This window comes from Grampus griseus, assembly GCF_964374135.1.
Source record: "Grampus griseus genome assembly, chromosome: 5".
NCBI lineage: Eukaryota > Metazoa > Chordata > Mammalia > Artiodactyla > Delphinidae > Grampus > Grampus griseus.
Window position 1 is genome coordinate 11,468,106 of NC_138998.1, and position 21,650 is coordinate 11,489,755.

The 21,650-nt window shown below is 41.9% G+C and overlaps 1 protein-coding gene across 1 annotated transcript in view; it reads left to right on the forward strand.

The window, feature by feature from the left end:
• COL6A6 (collagen type VI alpha 6 chain) overlaps positions 1-21,650 on the forward strand; it is a 165,147-nt gene that overhangs the window by 128,077 nt on the left and 15,420 nt on the right. Inside the window, exons 29-35 of the mRNA XM_082654353.1 lie at positions 1,625-1,687; positions 2,749-2,784; positions 2,894-2,930; positions 5,190-5,201; positions 8,680-9,173; positions 16,086-16,182; positions 18,926-19,597. Coding sequence (XP_082510479.1) covers positions 1,625-1,687; positions 2,749-2,784; positions 2,894-2,930; positions 5,190-5,201; positions 8,680-9,173; positions 16,086-16,182; positions 18,926-19,597 — 1,411 coding nt within the window. The remainder of the gene's footprint in view (positions 1-1,624; positions 1,688-2,748; positions 2,785-2,893; positions 2,931-5,189; positions 5,202-8,679; positions 9,174-16,085; positions 16,183-18,925; positions 19,598-21,650) is intronic.

Consider the following 21,650-nt stretch of genomic DNA (forward strand, 5'->3'; position numbering starts at 1 on the left):
GAGAAGATTCTTTCAACCTCCTGCCTGAGGGTGAAGTTCTGGCTGCCAGCTTTCTGGGAACCCCAGCTTTCTAGGGGTCTCACATCTATTCCACACCTTCATTTGATCACCCTATTTTCTGGATGGTACCACTGGCCCTCAGCTCTGCCTGGGGTTTCCTAGTGCAGACACCTCGGTTTTACCTCTGTCACTGAGGAGGAAGAAGAGACATTCACCCAACGGTAGAGAATGGGGAAGAGGCTTGGGGATTCCTAAAATGATCTTCAACCAATCTGCCTTATTAAGCCTCTCTCCTTTACCTCCACTTCTGGAGGTACCTTCTGAGAGTGTGTTATAAAACACACAGATTCTTGGCTTTCCCTGCTGCTGGCCTAGGCTTCAGCTTTTTCAGCTCTAAGTCATTTAACACTGGTACTTCTGCTTTCCAGCCTCCGAAGTTTGATGGCTGTTGAGATTCTCCTTTCTCATTCTCCCCATGCTTGTCATATTTTTGCCTTTTAAAAAAATCTGCTTACTATTATTTTAGTAAGACACTGGAGGGAGCAAAAGTAAATGCCAATGTTCAATCTGCTTTTTTTTTGCCCTGGAGGTTAATCTATATCTTCTAAATAAAATATGATCAGTAAGGTTGTTGTTTTGTTTTGTTTTTTTACTCAACCCAGCATGCTGTAAATATCATTGGAAGACCTAAAGGACATCAATAATTATTTTCTGTTCCATAGGCAATGCTTTTACAAATTAAGTTGATTTTAGACAAGTTTGTTTTTTATTCTTATAAAAAACATGACATTGTGAATGAGCAAAGGAATTTTTCCTAATTCTTAAACTAAATTCTAGCTTTCTTTATGATAAATTATACTGTTGAATGCACATGAATAAAGTAAATAGTCAACAAATGTTCTTTTTATTTACTGCTGTTATTCCCCATTTTACTACAAATATTTCCAGCCAACAGCTAAATATTTTTTTGTTGTAGTTACTTCAAAGGTTTTTATACTTAAATTTTTATTTTTCTGGGGTTTTGTTCATGTGTTTGTTTTTCAGTTTAGTCACCTACTAAATTTAGATAAGTTGAGATAAAAATTTATTTAGATAAAAATTTCTCCCTTGACCCAGCAATTCTAGTTCTAACAATGTTCCCTAAGGAAATAATCAGAATTGCACATATGACTTTATAGTGGCATGCTTATTACAACAACAGCAAACTTAAATGCCAACCATAATGGACTGATTAAATAAATTATGGTATATCCATGTAATCAAATACTATGGCAGCCATGAAAGGTGATTTTTGTGAAAGAATATTTAGTAACATGAAAATGCCCCAAGGTATATATTTAGTTTAAAAGGCAACAGGAAAAAGTATAAAAATATATTAAAATATGTATAGATTAATAACAAAAGGATAAACAAATAAAAGACCAGAGGAAAAGACACCAAAATGTCAACAAGGATTATTTGGGGGAGAAGAGGTTGCTGAGGATTTTTTTCCTTCTGTGTGCCTTTTGGAAATCTCTCAATTTTCTAAAATGAAAGTGTATTGCTTTTGAAATGTAAAACACCCCCACCCACAAACACACAAACATGTATGTATAATTCTAAAGTAAATAAATTCTGCTTTGAGGTGTCTGCTGGGCTTCCAGGAGAGCCGGGATCCCCTGGGGAGCTGGGACCTCCTGGACGCAAGGTAAATTGAAAACCCATAAATCACATCAGCTCCTTTTCCAAATAAAAAGTCGGTGCCTGAAGTCTTCATTATCCAAATGTGTGTGCTTTCAGTCTTTGCAGTTTGGCAATGATTTTCACTATTTTTCCACCTTTAATGTGCTCAGAGAGAGGAGGGAATAAAATGCCGATTAAATATCAGTTGCCATTTCTTGGGTGGTGGGGGGAATTGAAGGAGGAGATGAAAAGAGATTTCTCGTTTCATCTAGAATGAGATTTCTCAATGATCAGTGAATTTTATTTATCTGGCCAATCCTTGCCCTTTTCTCACAGTCAGTAAGTCATCAGTGAATGAAAGAAAGTGAGAGGAAATTAATAAATAAGTTACTAACGCTGCATTCACATGGAACTTATTTTCTTTGGGAGTTTGGGAGGGGCGCCATCGCATTTTTCCCTGTCTCTGTGTGAGAGCAGCCAGACTCTTCCTGTTCCAAAGATGAGACTGAACACATGAAATTCAAACCAATTCCACTTCGTTCTTTCTATCCCCAACCCAGAGATATATCCATTCATTGTGGGAAGACAATGGGGATTACTTTTCCAGAAGTTCAGTTTAAGTCTGGTCCTTTTGTCATCCAACCAGTGGCGGGAATAGATTTAGGTTCTGCTTAGCGGCTGGCCAGTGGCCAAGGCCAAGCATTGGGGAACTCTATACCTCTGCCTTAAGGAGGGGCAGGCACAGGGGATGGTTCAGGCTTATTTATTTCTAGGCTGAGGACCTGCTCCAGAGTCTCCCTGCCAGTGTCTCATTGTCAGCTCCATCCTTAGCTTCTGGACAACCTTTATCATCCAGAGATGCAGCTAGAGGAAAGTGGCCATTGGACGCTCGCTGCTTACAGTTTCTTCCCCTTAGAATGTTATTGTTAATTAGGTGATGAGTATCCTACATGAATTCTTTTCTCCCTTGAACTTAGAATAAAAACGTTAAGAAGTTATTTTTTTCTTAGAGTAATGTTGATGCACATTCTGGTTCCTGATGTGTGTGTCCAAAGCCCTGAAACCACACTCTTTTTGTTTCCCTAGGGTGTGAAAGGGGCCAAAGGATTGCCGTCCTTCTCCGTACGTACTTGCTAACTCCAAAGGAGCCTGAGCGCCCTGTGACATTTATTTCTCAGCTCTAGGACCTGGAAGTCTGTTGGTTAATTCCTTCTGTTTTATTTTTGAGCAGACATGTGAGCTCATCCAGCATGTGCAGGACCACAGTCGTAAGTACCCCACTTAGAATGATCACCCGGGGTGTCAGCATTCATAGAGGACAAGCAGCAAATTCTGCACTCAAAATTGAGACAATTTACCAGCCAATTTCTTAAAATTAGAGATGTCACTGTGTATATTTTGAGGCAGCATACACTGGTGACTATTGACTCCCTCTGTGGTGGCCAGCATGTCTATTGAAATGCTTCCAAGCACTAAGTCAGGCTATATCTGGTGCTTTTAATCAGGGGGAAATGGAGACACAAGGTCAGAACTCCCCTGATGGTGAAATCAATCAGTGGGGAGTCACATTAAACTTTTTAAAATGATTAACCCCTGACAAAACCTAAGTGTTGAATTCAGCTGGTGTAAAAGAGCCAGCCATGCCAAGGGGGTGTCCTAGTGGGTGGGAGCCCTGACTTCTGTTTATCATTTGTTACTCCTTCCCTGAGAAGGTGTGCTTGACTACCTTGAGTTAGACTTATTTGCTTTTAAAATTACTCATTCTCTCTGTATTTTCTTTACTCTCAAAATTTTAAAAGCAAAAAGGCATTTTGATTTGGCAAATAAATGCTCTTTTGAATTTGCTTTGAGACCCTTATAGCAGCATCTTCTATCAAAATACGTGTTAGCAGCATCAAAAGAACGCCACGGACAAGATGAGGAGAGAGTCGGCTATTTAATGTTCACCTACAAATGCGTAACAACTTCCCAGATAAACACTAGGACTCAAAAGAATGTCACAGTTCCCTCCAGGCTTTTTGGAAATATCTCAATTTTCTAAAATGAAAGTGTATTTGAAGGGAGAAGATAGACAAATTAGAGCCCATTTCTGTAGAGAGCATCAGTCTCAAAGACACAGACTTTTCAAAGCTTTGAATGCAGTGCTGATCTTAACTCTGCCTTTTTGTAGCAGAACGGAGCCATCTGTATGTGGGAATCAAAATCTATGCATTGGGTCATGAAGACTGGTTGCTCTGGGGCTGGATTAGCAGAGTGGGCTTCTGACATGGGAGCCGTGTGAACTATGATGACTCAAGGATAAATCCAAGTATGATGAAACTTGATCTTTTAAAATTTGAGGTGTTCAATACAAAATCATAAATCCAAAAGTAAGTACAAAACTACTTCAAAAGTGTCCTTTAGGACAAGAAAGGAAATCACAACCACTGACTTCTATTATAAAATCACATGATCATGTGAACACGTGGCTAAGGCCCTTCTCAAGGCCTTGCAAGGGGCCCGTGGGTGAGAGGTCGAGAGCAGTGCTGTCCAGAACTCTCTGCAATGATGGAAGTATCCACTGCACTATTAAATATGTAGCCACTAGCCACGTGGGACTTTGAGCCTTGATAGATGGTTAGTGTAACTGAGAAGCTGAATTTATTTCTTTTTTTTTAATTTTTTTTTTTTTTGGATGCATTGTGTCTTAGTTGCAGGATGCAGGATCTCTTGTTGCTGTGCACGGGCTTCTCTCTAGTTGTAGCTCACAGGCTCCAGAGCATGTGGGCTCTGTAGTTGCAGCACGCAGCCTCTCTAGTTGTGGCTCACAGGCTCAGTAGTCGCGGTGCACAAGCTTAGTTGCCCCGCAGCATGTGGGATCTTAGTTCCCCAAACAGTGATCGAACTGGCGTCCCCTGCATTGCAGGACAGATTCTTAACCACTGGACCACCAGGGAAGTCCCTCATTTAATTTTAATTGATTCAAATGTAAATAGTCACATGAGGCTAGTGGCTTTCATATTGGACAGTACGGTCCTAAAGTTTAAGCTTCATTTACTTATGACTAAATCCATCTCTGATGTTTATATATATATATATATATATATATATGTATATATATACACACACATTACATATATGTACACATATATGTATACATATATGTAATTGATAGCTATAGATCTCTACATGGGGAAAATCTAGAGTAAAGAGTGGTTAGGACCTTTTTAACTTTCCAAACTCAGTGCACCTCTCTGCAACATAATGTTCCCTCCCAGGCAGAAATCCTTTCCCTCTGACAGCTGGCTATACGCCGCTGATTTATGGCCTCCTATTTCTCCCATCCCATTCCCTACGGAAGGACCTGTGCTTTTCCCAACATGTTGGATCTGTCTGCATTTCTCCAAACCCTATTTGTTGCCTTGGTTTTTGAGTCATCTACAAAAAGCTCACAAGGCGGAACCTTGGCTGCCTTGATTTCTGACACAATACAGAACACTGTTACCCTACCAAATAATAACCCAACCTCCTTTGTTCTTCTTCCCCAGCTGGCAGACATGGTGAGTAATCTTTATTTATAGCATATTATAATCGAGCTCCAAAATGTGGTACATCTGGAAAGATGAGTTAGAACAATGTGTTGCCTGCCAAATGATAAAAACTTTATCTGGACTTCTTTGCTGCCTCATACTGGTAGCACATCTCTGCCTCCAATAAATCACTTGAGTTTAAGCTGTCTCATAGCTCTTTGCCAACGAAGTGGTTTGATTTTTTTAATTATTTATATTTTAATGACTAACATTGCCATTTACCTTACCAAGAGATTTTTTTGTAATTTCAAAAACATTTCTCCCTCCCTCCATTTTCTCTCTCCATTTGTTATCCTGTCTCTGTAGTCTTGTGGTTAGGGATTAAGATGCAAAGGGCAGAAGTGTGTGGAACAAAGGTAGGGATGATCAGATAACAAATTATCTGCATGTGCAGCTCAGATAGTGCTAAAATCTGTGGAGCACTTGGCTGATGTTAATTACCAAGTTGGCTTAGTGTCTTTCTGGGCCATCTTTCAGGAATATTACAAAAGCTTATTACATGATGTTTCTGTATAAACCCATCATCACCCTCTTATACTTTTATACCTTTTGTATAAATCCATCGATCCATGCCTTCTGATTGCTTGTTCACTCATTCAACAAATGTGTTTTGAAAGCCTGTTATGTTCCAGTCTCTGTCCCAGACACTGGGGACAGAGGGATGAATAAGATGGACATAATTCCTGTCTTCAGAAGCTTCCATCTTAATGGAGGGATCCAGGTAGTAAGTAAACAAAGGAAAGAATTACAGAATATTTTAGTTGCTGTGAAAGAGATAAATAATGGGAGGTCCTGTCACAAAATGACACTAGGGGAGGGGAGAAATGCCTTTGAATGGAGGGCTCCTCTTTGAGACAATGACATTGAAGTTTGGATGAAGAATAAAAAGAAGCCAGCTTTGCAAGATCCAGGCAAGGAATCCTGCAAGTGCAAAGGCCATGATACAAAACAGACCCAGGTGTTTTCTAGCTGCTGACAGAAGCCCAGTGTGACTGAGACATGGTGAGGAGGGGCCATGGCATGTGCAAAAATGGAGAAGGAAGTGGGACCAGATTGCACTGAGTTTTGTAGGTTATAATCAGGAGGCCAGATTTTATTCAGATTGGAATGGAAGGGTATTAAAGAGCTTATTAAAAGTATTGAAGGTATAAACGTGAACTGATGAACGATTTTTTAAAGCTTATTTGGGCCATTGTGGGAGAGTGGATTGTAGGGAGGAGAAGCATAAAAGCCAGAGCGCTAGTGTTGGGGGGAGGGGGCCACATGGAGCTATTCCAGGCAAATATGGCGGTGGCCTGGATGGGCCGCCACTGCTGGGTGGTAGTCACGTGGCGGGTGTTGTGTTTGCCTTCCTCAGTACTCATTGTCACCTGCTCCGGTCAGTAAGTTGGGTCTCCATGTGGGGATCCACGTCTGAGGGGGGCCTCCTCGGTGCCTCCACAGTCCAGCCCAGCCTTCCTCAAGATCCTCGGGGTCCTGGCAACAAGCTGAGTTAGCCCGTAGGTGTTTTTTTCCTGAAAACTTGATAACAGCCAGTGTTTATATCTTTTTTTCCCTTTACCTCTAAATTACAGCTAAAGCTGCATTGTTGTTATCACTGCTGTTGTTTCCATATGAAACAGCAGCCCAGACAAAGAGCTAGCAGACCACTGTCACGTTTGGTCATAATTTTACCCATTTTTTATTGTAAAATTGACGTGACCTTGATTTTTTAAATATCTGCTCAGCCCACTAAATTAGACTCAGAGGCTAATAAATCCTGTCCTGTCTCCACTAAGATACACAGTTTGATTGGGTTTGAACACTTATTCTTACTGGTCCTTTTGCCTGTGAGGGTCACAGAGTCTAGGACCAGAGGAGATGATAATCTAGCACTAAGGTGATGAAGCCCAGCTGAGAGGGGGACCCCTCCTGGGCCAGCCTGGCCAACCTAGCCAGTCCCGGTGGGTCTGAGTCCTGAGCTCGCCTGGAAAGAGCTGAGTTGCTGGCCTCTGAATGAGAGGAGACAGCCCCCTCCAAGGGGAGCACATCAGCCAGATTTCCTCTTACCAGCATGTATCTCAACACCAGGCATCTCACCTATCCAGAAAGTTCTGTTTTTCCTGTACCTGTTGCAAAGAACTGTCCTTTGTTTGGTTCTTTTTCACTCAACATTTATGAGATCCCAGCTTTATGGCAGGGACTAAGAATCTGGCATTCAAGAGAGAGATCATCCCTGTCTCCACACTTCATAAAGTAGTGGGAGAGGCAAACGTTAATCAGATAATTAGACATAAATAAATCTCCGACTGTGAGAAGTGCAGAATACTGGGATTAGAATGAGTGAATTGGGATCAATGAATAAATCTTAACACTTACATTCGTGTTTAACCATCCTAATTCAGAGTTTCTCTAAGTAATAAGGCATATTTATTGGTTAAACTTGCATTTCTAACTGTTAAATAAAAATTTATCAGTTGAGGTTTCCTCATTCTTTTAAGTAATATAGCTGTTCTTTTTCACAATGAGTAAGTCTGTAATAATAACAGTAATGGTGAACATTAGTTGAGCACCTGCTGTGTACCAGGTACTGTGGTCCTAAGTTCTTTCTTTACCTGTGTTGATTCACTTAATCCCCAGCACAGGCCTAGGCAGTGGGTGCAGTTAGGACTGTCATTTTACAGATGAGCAAACTGAGGCACAGAGAGGGTAAATCCCAATCTGTCTGAAATTATCAACAGAGCTTTCATCCCTTTTTAACCCCTGTTAAATTTCCTTATTAAGTAAAGAATGTATGTTTTAGTTTGTTTAACAAAATTTCAGGAACAAACATGATACCATCGATCCAATCTCTGTAGGTAAAAGGGCATGTCCATGAGCTCTTTATTATTTAGGAGTTTTAGTAATGAACTTACAAATTTCATTAAAACTCAAATTGAATTATAGACTTTTCTTGTATTTTTTAAATTGAAGTAGAGTTGATTTACAATGTTGTGTTAGTTTCTGGTGTACAGCAGAAATTAACACACACACCCCCACATACTCTTTTTCAGATTCTTTTCCGTTATGGTTTATTACAGGATATTGAATATAGTTCCCTGTGCTATACAGTAGGACCTTGTTTATCTATTCTATATATAATATCATATATCTGCTAATCCCAAACTCCTAATATATCTCCACCCCTATCCCCTTTGGTAACCGTAAGTTTGTTTTCTATGTCTATGAGTCTGTTTCTGTTTCATAAATGAGTTCATCTTTTGCTTTATTTAAAAGATCAAAGTCAGTTTTTAGAATACCATTTTAATTATTAAAGATTTAAGTGTTTGTTTTACTATTTAAGTTATTTATATTTAATGATTGTGTTTCCATATTTTAACATCTAAATTACTTCGCCTTCTATGTGCATATCTTTTTTTCATTTTTAAGCAAGTGTTCTTGTGGTAAGACACATGTTCTGGCCTTTTAGGAGCCCCGCGGTGCCCTGTGCATCCCACGGAGCTGGTGTTCGCGCTGGACCAGTCCCGGGGCGTCACGGAGCCAGAGTTCGCACGGATGAAGGAGATGATGACCTCCCTGTTGGGCGGTCTCCGGGTCCGGGAGAACCGCTGCCCTGCGGGCGCGCGCGTGGCCGTGCTCACCTACGACTCCCACGCCAGGCTCCTCATCCGCTTCTCCGACGCCTACAGGAAGGACAGACTCCTCAGAGAGATCGAGGCCCTTCCTTACGAGCAGTCCACGTCCAGCAGGGACATTGGCAAGGCCATGAGGTTTGTCTCCAGGAATGTCTTCAAGCGGATGCTCCCAGGGGCTCACACCAGAAGAATCGCCACGTTCTTCAGTGGCGGCCCATCTGCGGATGCCCAGACCATCACGACGGCCGGCCTGGAGTTCAGCGCCCTGGACATCATCCCGGTGGTGATCGCCTTCGGCCAGGTGCCCGCCATCGAGCGCTCGCTTGTGGTAAGAAGGGCAAGCTGCCTCATAACTCTTCTCTCTCTTTTTTGCCTGTACTCAGGGGCATTTACAAGAAAGCATGGAGCTGTACTAAGTGTTTATTACTATGTACCAGGAACATGCCAAGCCCTTGATGGGCATCATCCTGTTTAGTTCCCACAAGCAGTGTGTATGAGATGGGAATCATTGTTATTCCCGTTGTACGGGTAAGAACACTGAGTCTGGAGGGGTGGACCCTATGCCCAGGTTCACACAGCTGACAAGTGGCAATGTCAGGGCTTGAATCCAGGCCTCTATTCTAGTGCTTCTCCAAGGGACTCTCTGAGTTGGCTCCGGATCTAAAGATACTAAATCTGGGTAGCCAGTAAATATTCGTGGATGTCACTGATGTGGTCATGGAATGGAAACCAAAGGACTGATTTTATAACTTCACCAATCATGTAACTATCCATACTTTATAAAGGAAAAGCCATTCCAGTTATAGCTTCTTAGGTTGAAGATTAAAATCTTACTGTGGGGACATCCTGGGTGGCACAGTGGTTAAGAATCCAACTGCCAACACAGGGGACATGGGTTCGAGCCCTGCTTCCGGAAGATCCCACATGCCACGGAGCAACTAAGCACATGCGCCACAACTACTGAAGCCTGCGCTCTAGAGCCCGTGCTCCACAACAAAGACAAGCCACAGCAACGAGAAGCCCATGCACCGCAGCAGAGTAGCCCCTGCTCGCTGCAACTAGAGAAAGACCACACACAGCAACAAAGACCCAACGCAATCAATAATTAATTAATTAATTTAAAAAAAAATCTTACTGTGTAGCATTTCTAAATAAACCACCTAGGATCACGGCGACCTTTAAAACACTCTATCAATAGAGCCTCAGTGGCAGGGGTTCCTTACAAAACACCTGCTGGACCTGGCAGAGTGTCCTTCTTGTCATCTGTGACCACCCAACATGCTGCTTTGTTCTCCATTCATGGGGAAGCCATGAGGAGAGACCCCATGCATCTGCAAAGGGTATTGGAAAATGCAACCTGAACCAGAAGGACAAGCGTTTAAAAATTAATTCACGTACAGAAAGGAAAGTGAGAAGTGACCGAGTCACTGCCTTCAGGTGTGTGCAGGATTATTACTGGAGAAAACTAGCCAGCCAACTCCAAGTTAGCAAAATCTCTTATTAGAGAAACTGAGAATCATAGCAGTGGAAACTCCAGTTTAGATTTGAGTAAGAGCTTTCTGAAGGCAAGATTGACTTAACGTTGCCATGGGCCAGATGGCTAAATGTAGGTGGTCAAGACACCACCTTTCTCTGAAGGCCTTTTTTAGGGGCGGTCACTCACCTGGCAAGGGTGACTTCTGTCTTTCCTGGAGAACTAGGATTAAGTGGCTTTTTTGAGACCCTCTCCAGCTCCCTAATTTTCTGTGAAAGTGCTAAACTAAGCAGACCAGAATTGAAATATAGTACTCCTCTGTAGAATGCAGAAAGTGGTGCTTGTTTCCTAGCATTGGTGTGAAGAAGAAATGATGTAACTCCATGCACCAGTGCCTAGGACATAGCAAACACTCAAGAATGGTAGCTCTTGCTTTAATTATTATTGTTATCAGTTTCTTGATGGTGAACTAAAATCTGTTTAACTGTATTAAAGTCTGGGTTGTAAAGAAGCTGAAACTGCTATTAGCATCATTGAAACTAACTCAGAATTATGCAAACGAGCAGCCTCATCTATGAGGCTCAGAAAAGAAAATGCACATAAATTAGAAGACTGGGGCCCGCCTATGCTAATGAAGCTGCTTTGAGAGGCAGCGGCTCAAAGATTCTGTAAGTGGATTTGGTTACACACAGAGTCCTCCTAATTCCCTCTGTTTATTGGGAACAACCATTGTTCTTTGGCTTTATTTAGTCACAAAATAGGAGACAGCTTAATATCCTGACACAAATGATTGATGGTACTTGCGATACAAATTTAAACAGATGCAATTCCACCTACCCTCTCAAAGGTATGTGCATAGCGTATAACTTTAGAAAATATATTTTGTAGAGTTTTTCTTTTAAACTTTGGAGTGTTAACAGTCCCACTTAGAGATTCTACCCACATCACCTAGAGACTCCTTGTTCCTTTCTTGAAGGAATTGATCTCAAAAGAGCACCAATGAAGGTTCAGATTCTTGACAATGACCCTCACAGATTGGAGCAGTATTGGCCCCAATATCCCTTGGGTAGAAAAAGAGTTAGAGTTGCAGACAGAAGTCAGACTTGGTCCCAAGGTTCATTCATCCAACAGATGTTGAGTGAGCAGCTCATATATACCAGGTGCCATCCTAGGCTCTGAGGACACAAGAGTAAGTAGAAAACCAAAAGACCTCACCTATTAGAGGATGGAGCTATGCAGGGTTGTCTAGAAGGGCTCAAAACAAATTGATGAGAACCCAATATCTGACATTGCAGAAGAGAGATGATGTTACTACTTCTCCATTTCCCTTCTGTTTCTTTCTTCTATCCATCTCTTCGCTTGCTCTTAAACTGTCATTTATTAGTACTTTAAGAACAGAGCTCAAAGTTTTAATGACACAATAAATTTTTATTTGGAGGCCATATCACAAAACCCCTTGTTCGTTTCATAACCATTGTGACTTTTCTATATCTTGATTCATCTGAGAGTTCAGTAGAATCCAACTGAAATTTGGAACCTGTGTAGACACATGTGGCAGGTCTCAGAAGCAGCTGCTCTGAAAACATGGGCTCATTTCCCTATGTTTCTGAGCAAACGTGTTGTGTGATCACCATCTTGGAAATTTTTCATGATGGTCTGAAGCCAAGTGATGAGCTGTTCATCCTTCTGGAATGGAAGACTATTTTTGATTGGAAAAAACTCAATCTCAGCTTTGTTTTGTCCGTAGGGTTTTTCCTTTAAATTTGTTGGGCAATTACCTCTTAATTCTGGTGAAATTTTATTTGCTGCCCGTGAAGAATTCTAATGTGGGCTGGGTCTCCCTTTCTAATATATGTATAAGAAATGTGTCCTTTATAGCTAGCCTTATTTTTTTTTCCTTTACTCTGCTGTTTAGCTTTGCAGGTGAGAGAAACATTAGGTGTAATAGTTGATATTACAGATTATTCTAGTGATGAAACAGAGCTGAAATTGGGGGGAGAGAGGGTTAATGGGAAACTTTAGCACTCTGAGCACCCTGCCCTTTTATTTTTATATGGATTTCCTTTGTTAATAGAGAATTGTCTAAAGAATGTTAATGGTATCTTTTTCAAATGCACCAATTCATGGAGCCCCATGATGCTGAGAAAGCAAAAAGCAGGGTATCATCCAGAATGATGTACTGAAGGCTCATTTTACCCATCTGTGGATCATCCAAGCTGGTGCATCTTTGAATCCACAGGAAAGTGAGCAATAAGAAAAGTGACCCATAGGACCCTTTATTTTAAATCCCCAACTCACATTCATCTTGGGGAATTTTTCTGTGTTATGCTAATTACAGTTGCTCCGATGACGTGTGGTAGGATGAGTGATCTCTAAGACCACATCTGCCGAACTTTATTGATTAGGAAATTACTTGGGGGAAGGGAAGTGGAGAGCACAGACCCCCTGAGGTCTCTCCCAGTAAAAAAAAAAAAAAAAAAAAAAAAGACGCACTAGAATCAATGAGTGGAAAGTATGGCTTTAGGTTGACACCAACATGTTGATACATGGTTAAATGTGAAGCCTAAGTTATCAACTAGTGCCACTGCCAGAAGGATGGAAGTTGCCACATGGTAGACACACAGAACACAAGCTAGTGAACAAAGGGCAGCAATCTCTGGGTGACATGGTGAGAACACTGTTCCAAATCAAGTTAGAACCCCCTGATACAAAACTATAGTCGAAGTAGCTCAGGCAGAGGGTGGAAGGTAGGTCTTATGTGGGGAGAGCAAAGTTTTTGTTTTGTTTTGTTTTGTTTTTTAATACATCTTTATTGGAGTATAATTGCTTCACAGTACTGTGTTAGTTTCTCTTTACAACAAAGTGAATCAGCTATATGTGTGCATATATCCCCATATCTCCTCCCTCTTGCGTCTCCCTCCCACCCTCCCTTTCCCACCCCTCTAGGTCATCGCAAAGCATGGAGCTGATCTCCCTGTGCTATGTTGCTGCTTCCCACCATCTATCTATTTTACATTTGGTAGTGTATATATGTTGATGCTACTCTCACTTCACCCAAGCTTCCCCTTCCAACCCTTGTGTCCTCAAGTCCATTCTCTACATCTGTGCCTTTATTCCTGCCCTGCCACTCGTTTCATTAGCAGCATTTTTTTTTTGATTCCATATATATGTGTTAGCATACGGTATTTGTTTTTCTCTTTCTGACTTACTTCACTCTGTATGGCAGACTCTAGATCCATCCACCTCACTACAAATAACTCAATTTCATTTCTTTTTATGGCTGAGTAATATTCCATTCTATATATGTGCCACATCTTCTTTACCCATTCATCTGTCGATGGACACTTAGGTTGTTTCCATGTCCTAGCTATTGTAAATAGAGCTGCAATGAACATTGTGGTACATGACTCTTTTTGAATTATGGTTTTCTCAGGGTATATGCCCAGTAGTGGGATTGTGGGGTCATATGGTAGTTCTGTTTTTAGTTTTTTAAGGAACCTCCATACTGTTCTCCATAGTGGCTGTATCAATTTACCTTCCCACCAACAGTGCAGAAGGCAAAGTTTAAACTGGAGGCATCTGTATTCCTCCCCACTCTGGGCTAACTTTCCTCATCTATGAAATGGTGGGATTGGCTTCTAAAATTTCTTCTAGCTCAAGCCTTCTGTGACTTTTTTTTCCCAGACCCTGATAGTTGGCAATAAGAAATTACTTTGCCCCTATCAGATGGACTGATCCATGCTCTCTGGATTTGGTTTCCTGGTCCCTCATCACAGTCCAGATGAAGCAATGGCATGATTCACTGGAAATATTGCCCAGACACCTATTAAAAGCCGTTAATAATTCAGGCTAATTGTGTCTTCTGGTGGACAAGAATCAAGAGTCAAGACTGTGTTTACAGGTCCCCATTCACAAAATGTCCCCATTTATGTCCCCACCACCTGTCCCTTTTCTGCCACCCGACTATCACAGGGTCTTTTCTTTTTTTAATTAATTTTTATTGGAGTATCGTTGCTTTACAATGTTGTTAGTTTCAGGTGTACAGCAAAGTGAATCAGTTATACATATACATATATCCACTCTTTTTTAGATTCTTTTCCCATATAGGTCATTACAGAGTATTGAGTAGAGTTCCCTGTGCTATACAGTAGGTTCTTATTAGTTATCTATTTTATATACAGTGATGTGTATATGTACATCCCAATCTCCCAGTTTATCCCTCCTACCCCTTGGTAATTATGTTTGTTTTCCACATCTGTAACTCTACTTCTGTTTTGTAAATAAGTTCATTTGTACCATTTTTTAAAACTTGCTTATATGTGGAATTTCATCACAGGGTATTTTCTTTTTCTCTCTTCTCTTAAACCACACGATGCTCACTCTCACTCTGTTTCTTCCCTCTCAGTCTTTGTCAGACACCATACCTTCCTTTCTCTATGCATTTGTGCCTAGAAATTTAGCTAAAAGCTTCAGTTACCGCTTATTCCCTCCAAGCCTCCCCCTCTCACCCAGATGGCTTAGGAAGGCAAACACAGTGGTCTCCCAGGGAGGAATTCAGGGGAGTGCTGATTTCTCCATCTCTTATACATGGGAGAATAAAAGATGGGAAGAAACAGAGATAACTCTCAGGAAAGCCCCCACCCCCCTTCCCATGTCCCTTGCTCCTCAGTGAACAACATAGAAGATGACCAGCCTGCAGCCCTGTCCGTGCTCAGCACTAAGACGGGGAGACGCACTGCCCTCAGGACCCCAGTTCTGTGTTTCTGATCGGCTCAGGTGTCCATCCCTGATGCAATCCACTCTGCTGAGAGATGGGGTCACCCCACACCAACACAGCTGCCTGAGTCGCACCTCTGTGGATCAAGTATGGGAAGGAAGCTTCCCTGAGAAGGAGGGGAGGGGGTTAGCCAGATGGGTTCACAGGAGAGACTAAATGTTGTGTGACACATCTCTGAGGCATTGGGTAGGATCACACCCACAATACGTTTTCGACTGTCAGTGATCTCTGAGTCAATTAACTGACAAGCTAATTATTCTTCATTATTAGGAGCCTCCATATTGTCTGCCTCTCTCCAGCCTCAAATTCCTCGGGGAGGTTACTAATAATAGGGCCAAATTGGAAAGGGTGGGAAGTTGTTCAGAGGAGAGCTGCCTGGACGTGAATCTGGGTCTGCACTTCAAAGCCAGGGTCAATGCCTTGTTCGTGGTGGGAACTCAAAGCCAGTTCTAAAGCACATCTGTGATTTCACACACTTGTCTGGACTTGGGAAGAGGGGTGTCTCTGGTCCTTTTCCTTAAATGGTTTCCATGGCCAGTGTCTTTTGATCAGTCCTTTAACCTTTCTCTGAGCTTCAGTTTCCTCGTCTGTAAAATGGGAATGATGAACTTAAGAACGAACTCACTGGGCTGTGAGTGGAAGTGCTTTGCTGTCTCTGATGACCCACGTGGCACCTACCTGGTGCCAGTAAGTGCTTTTCAATTATGAATTCATTTAGTGCCCACAGTAGCCCTCTTAGGGAGTAGTATGACTATTCTGTTCACAGATGTGGAAACAGAGGCAAAGCCACTTGTCATCCAGCTAAAGAGAAAGTCGTGGGTTAAACCCAGACAGTACTCTTGCCCCTCTGCCCTTCAGCCTCCCTGGGACCCTTTTAGAGGGAGGGCCCCCCACTTCCCTCTGCAGATCTCAGCTCTCTGGACCATCCTGGGAGGTTCCTGCAGCCCCACCCATGAAGCTGTTCTTCCTCTTGCTTCTGCTTCTTGCAGATTGACGACACTGGCAGATTCCAAGTCACCATGGTTCCACACAGGATTAACTCTTCACCAGCACTAGAGGGACTCCAGCGGTGCACTTTCTGCTACGGTGAGACCCACAGGGAGAACATAACTTGATCAGGCCCGTTAAGCAGTGCAGTGAGTCACCATTGGCAGGAGCGGCTGGAACTTGGCAGCAGAGATGCTAGTGGCCTTGAGAGGATCTCTCTGGGGCTCCGGCCTCATCTCGCCACACAGCCTCATCCACAGATGGAGCCTCTCAGCTCATGCAGCTTCTAGGAAACAGGAATCATTTTTAGAAAAACTTAGCCTGTCCCATTGCCAACTTTTTCATGCTGTATATTTATGAGTTTTCTAAATCTCAAATGTTCACAACCCCAAAGAAATGCTTTACAGTGGGAGTGGAAATTAGCAGAAATACATGCATTTCTCATTGGAAAGAGGTTTTCTCAGACTCCCAAATGTTAAGCATCAGAAAGATGTGCAATGCTGGTTTGTCTGTGGTTGTGTTTTATACACAATCTATAGGTCTAGCTGGAGAACCGGACAGACCTGTATTTGAGTATTCTAATAATTTGGATGTTCTAATAATTACAAAGAGAGTGGGACCCACTGAGGTTACTGGTGGGTGTGATAACTTCCAGTTATCAGACATTCATTATTAGACACACACGGTTCTAATTGCTTTATATAACACTGATGGTGATGATGATGATACTTAATGCTTAGGCTATTGGGTTTATTGTGTTCTAAGCACTCTTCTCATTGTTTCATTTGATCCTTATAATCACCCTAAAATGTTTGAAAGGTTATTAGCTCCATTTTACAGATGAGATGAAATAGTTTGCTCACAGCCAGATCAAACCCGAGAAAGCTGGCGTTAAGACACCTGCAATTTATGAGAAACACAGATCTTATTATGCTGTTCCCTGAAACTCTGTATTTGGCCTTGAAGAAAATGCTTAATTCCTCTCCTTCTGCATGTGTGTCAATGAGATGCTCATTCTGGTCATGTGAGTGACTTCATAGGGAGGTGGCGACTCCAAGGGAGAAGTGGGATTTCTCCTAATAACCCTCACTTCCTTCTGTCTTCCCCTCTGCTGCCCTCTGATCATTTCCTCCCCCCGCCTCCCGAAGAGCTCACCACACCATGGGCAAATACATCCACCTAGAGTTCTCAGCTGTGCGTAGACACATCAGTGATGCATTGTGCTGGTCTGATGCATGGTCAGAAGTTGCCAGTGTGTGTCTGGGGATATATTTTGGCTCCATTTCTTGGCTTAAATCCTTGTTTTGTCTCTGAGGCATATAATGGAAGGTATTTTGGCTGTTGTTTCCTGCAATTAAGAAACCCCACAAAATTGAATAAATGGGCAGGCTACTGTCCCTGATTTTAGAAACTGCCTTGCACACAAGTGACTGTGCTGTCATCTGCCTGTTAAACAGCATCATCAAATTTTATTGAATTTTAAGAAGGAAATCATAACTTGTTCAGAGCTTATATCTCTATTGAGTCCATGAGTAAGTCTGAAGTTCTGAAGTCTGCTCCATCCCCTAAGGATCTGCACTCAGGTTATTAACCTTTCATCTGACAGCTTTTGTTCATGGCCAGGCCCATATCTAAGTACTGGCTGTCCACACGTGTGTTTTTCCATTTCTCTTTAGTTTTTAAAGAGAAAATTCTCTTTAATTCTCATCCTTAGCCATCAACTGTTATTGGAAATCTAGGATTGCAGAATATCAACCCTGAAATGGCTCTCTGGGTGAATCTAATCCAAGCACCTAGTTGTGCAGAATTAAGGCCCAGTCTTGGCTTGGATGGGGGTGCACAGCATGTTTGTTACTGGGGACAGCTAGACCAGAACCCAGGCATCCTGGCTCTCAGGCCAAGGGGCCTCCCCTCTGCTGTGCTATGTGGCCTTGCCTCAAACAGTACCACACTGACTTCATACGCAGACCCTTCTAGAAATGCTGGTGTCTCCTCTGGCAAAATAACTCTATTCTCCCGCCCTCAGACTCTTCAGTAAAATTAGAAGATTAGGTGACCTCTAAGATCCTTTCATTTCCAAGTTAATTTTATTTCTCTGAATATTCATTGTGGTCAGGTTCAATAAATTAATGCACTGTTTTTATTACTATACCTTTTCTAAATGAGATATGCATAATTATTAAAATGACCTCATATTTTATGAAAGTCCGTTAACATGTAGTATTTATATTCGTTTATTTAACAAACACATACTGAGCTTTCAACTAATAGGTACTTTGAACATAAGACATGAGCGGTAGTTTTGTCCTTAATGTCTCTACATGGATAGAGTTATAAACCTTTATTTAAATTGAAATAAAAGATGCATTGCTTTTTTCACTCTTACTTTTTAAGCAGATTACTTTTCATAGTAAAGCAGTGTGCGTGGGATGATAGGGGCCATTGGTTTAACCTGTATATTGTCAGTTAGAGAGATCATTAGTTTCTATGTCATGATACAGTATATGATGTACAATCATGAGATGAATTGTCCACTTCAATCTTTATAAACTTAAAGCAGAGCCAAGATGAAACCTCTGTTGAAAGCAACCTAATTTTAAAAAGTCAGATAATATTAGTGAATGGAACTCAAGACACAGGCTGTGTATAAAAATCTGTATTTTGGGGATCAAAATGCAAACCACGTACTAGGAAATCTTCCTGTTGCTGACCTCAAAATCATTTAGTTACTACTTTAACATCAAAGATTATGCAGCTTCCAAATGTCAAAATGTTTGAGATGCTATCTCTTCCTTTTCTGTCCGTTTCTGTTTAGTAACCCTAAGTGACTTTTGGTCTGCAGATGTCTGCAAGCCGGATGCTTCTTGCGACCAAGCCAGACCACCAGCTGTGCAGTCTTACATGGACGCTGCTTTCCTTCTGGATGGCTCCCGGCACGTGGGAAGTGCAGAATTTGAAGACATAAGAGGCTTCCTGGGAGCACTGTTAGATCACTTTGACATCACCCCAGAGCCTGAGACCTCTGTCACTGGAGACCGGGTGGCCCTATTAAGCCATGCTCCCCCCCACTTCCTACCCAACACTCAGAGGAGTCCCGTTAGAAGTGAATTCAACCTTACCACCTACAAGAGTAAACGCCTCATGAAGAGGCACGTGGAGGAATCAGTTCAGCAGCTCAATGGAGATGCTTTTATTGGTCATGCCTTACAGTGGACTCTGAACAATGTCTTCTTGAGTACACCCAATCTGAGAAGAAATAAAGTCATTTTTGTGATATCTGCTGGGGAAACCAATCACTTGGATAGGGAAACCTTAAAGAAAGAATCCTTGAGAGCCAAGTGTCAAGGTTATGCCTTATTTGTGTTTTCCCTTGGCCCTTCTTGGAACGACCAGGAACTGGAAGATCTAGCCAGCTACCCGTTGGATCACCACTTGGTCCAGCTTGGCCGCATTCATAAGCCTGACCACAGATATGGTGTGAAGTTTGTGAAGGCCTTTATAAGCTCAGTCAGGCGTAAGTCATAAAATCTGTTCTTTCTTGCACATTAAGAGTATTCTTGGTACTCCCCAAAGAAGGGTTGATGAGTTGACATGGATTCTTGGAAACCTCTGTCTTCAAGGGCACTGCAGGCTCAGCAAGGAAAATATGTAATTATGGATGTGGAGGGAGGAAGCCTCTGATTTCTAAGCATTGAATTTTCTGGCTCCTTTTTTATGCTTCTGGTTCCTATGGAGAAACAATCATAACAAGCAGTTGCTCGCAGTCTATATGGAGCAGCACAGTCTGGGGGTGTGAAGTCACAGCCTGGACTGTTAGCTACAAAGTAGAAACCCTTGGCATGTAACATTATCACGCTGCCCTTTGATGGAAAGTTTGACTGGTTAACACCCCAAAAGAGAGAGCCAGAGAAAAATTCAACAATCCTTGGCTTTGCTTTTACAAGTTCCAAAGGCAGAGTTTGAAGTATTAGGAGATACCATTTTACCTGTCAGAATAAAAAATACAGCCCTGCAAAACTTTCTTAGCTTTGTTAATGAGTTTTTATGATGCCAGTATTAGTGTAACTGGTGCCCATGAAAAAGAAACGTGGGCTGTATTTCTTGGAGTGAGCTTGCCTTGAAAGTATGCAATTCATTTTGAATGCAACAGGATGGATTAAGAGAAGCTATGTCCTGATATGGCTCTGGAGGTTGAAGAAAAGCACTGTCACATTTCTGATCATTTTTGTGGTGAATTTACTTTTGGAGTACAGATAAAGGAAAGTGAACACACAGGCTAAAGGGCACCCAGTGTAGCTTAAGGAAAATTCTGACTGTGTCTCAAACTTGTCACTGACATTCATGGTGAGACCAGTGAAGGCTGCAAAGACACTGACTAGTCAGGGTCAGTGAGGTCTGAGGAGCCTTGGGAAATGGTCGGCAGGGCTAATGTCATGTCCTCTGGTCCTCTGCTACTCTAGGTGTGAGTCTAGGACCAACATCCCAGCATCACCTGGGAGCTTGTGAAAAATGCAGAATCACAGGCCCTGCCCCAGACATTTTGTTCCAGAATCTGCATTTTATCAAGATCCCCATGTGATTCATATGTACATTATAGTTTGAGAGACACTGGTATAGGAGCAGTTGCTCCCAGAATGAAATTTGTGTGGATGGGTTCTGGAATAGGATCCAGAAAGAGGAGCTGGAAAAAAATAAGGGAAAAAATAAATGAAGGCCAGGGGTCATTCTGAGAAAAGAAATCACAAGGCATTTGTAAGGGTGAAACAAAAGAACACCTTGAAAGACTCTCAGCAACTTGTAAAGAAACACTCCTTATGAGGCAGAAAGTTGAAAGGAAGTTAAGATGGAATTTCCTTCCCCAGCTCAGCAAAATTCTTAATGGTGTTTCATGGTAACTAGTCAAACTGTATGATTAGATAAATGACACCGACCCCCATCACCCAGGGAAAGGGGAAGAGATGTTTTAAGAAGAATTACTTGGGGTTTAAAGTTTTCTAAAACTTTAAGTATCTAGAAATCTCCAATCTTTAAACGAAAGCTGTGAAAGTACAAAAAGTTGAAAAGATTTTAACATAATCATGTTCAATCCTACATGCTCCATTCAATAGCAGGCCCCCAGACCCACACTCACCCCTCAACATTAACATGTATGTATTAGGTACCTACTCTGAGCCACTCACTGTTGATTTATGGGGTATCAAGGAGGGACCAAAACAGATGTGGTCCTCACCCTCCTAGGCATCCCAGTCCAGCTCCCTCTCTAAGTGACTCTTTTTTATCACACTGCTGTGACAGAATTGGCTATCAGACACAGTTCACATCAGAATCGACAAATTTTCTATGCAAAACTACTGACTGACAACCTTAGAGTTAAGACAGATAATTAAAAATCAGATATACATAAAGGAAACATCACAGTCTTGGCCATTCAGTCTAGAAACGCACAGCCCAGTCTACAATAGCAGCTCAGAAGGTAGTGCTGGATCACAGCCCAGGACCAACTTGCTACTTAGACGACCTGAGACCATCAGGAAGAGATTTAATTGTGTTTAACACACAATTAAATT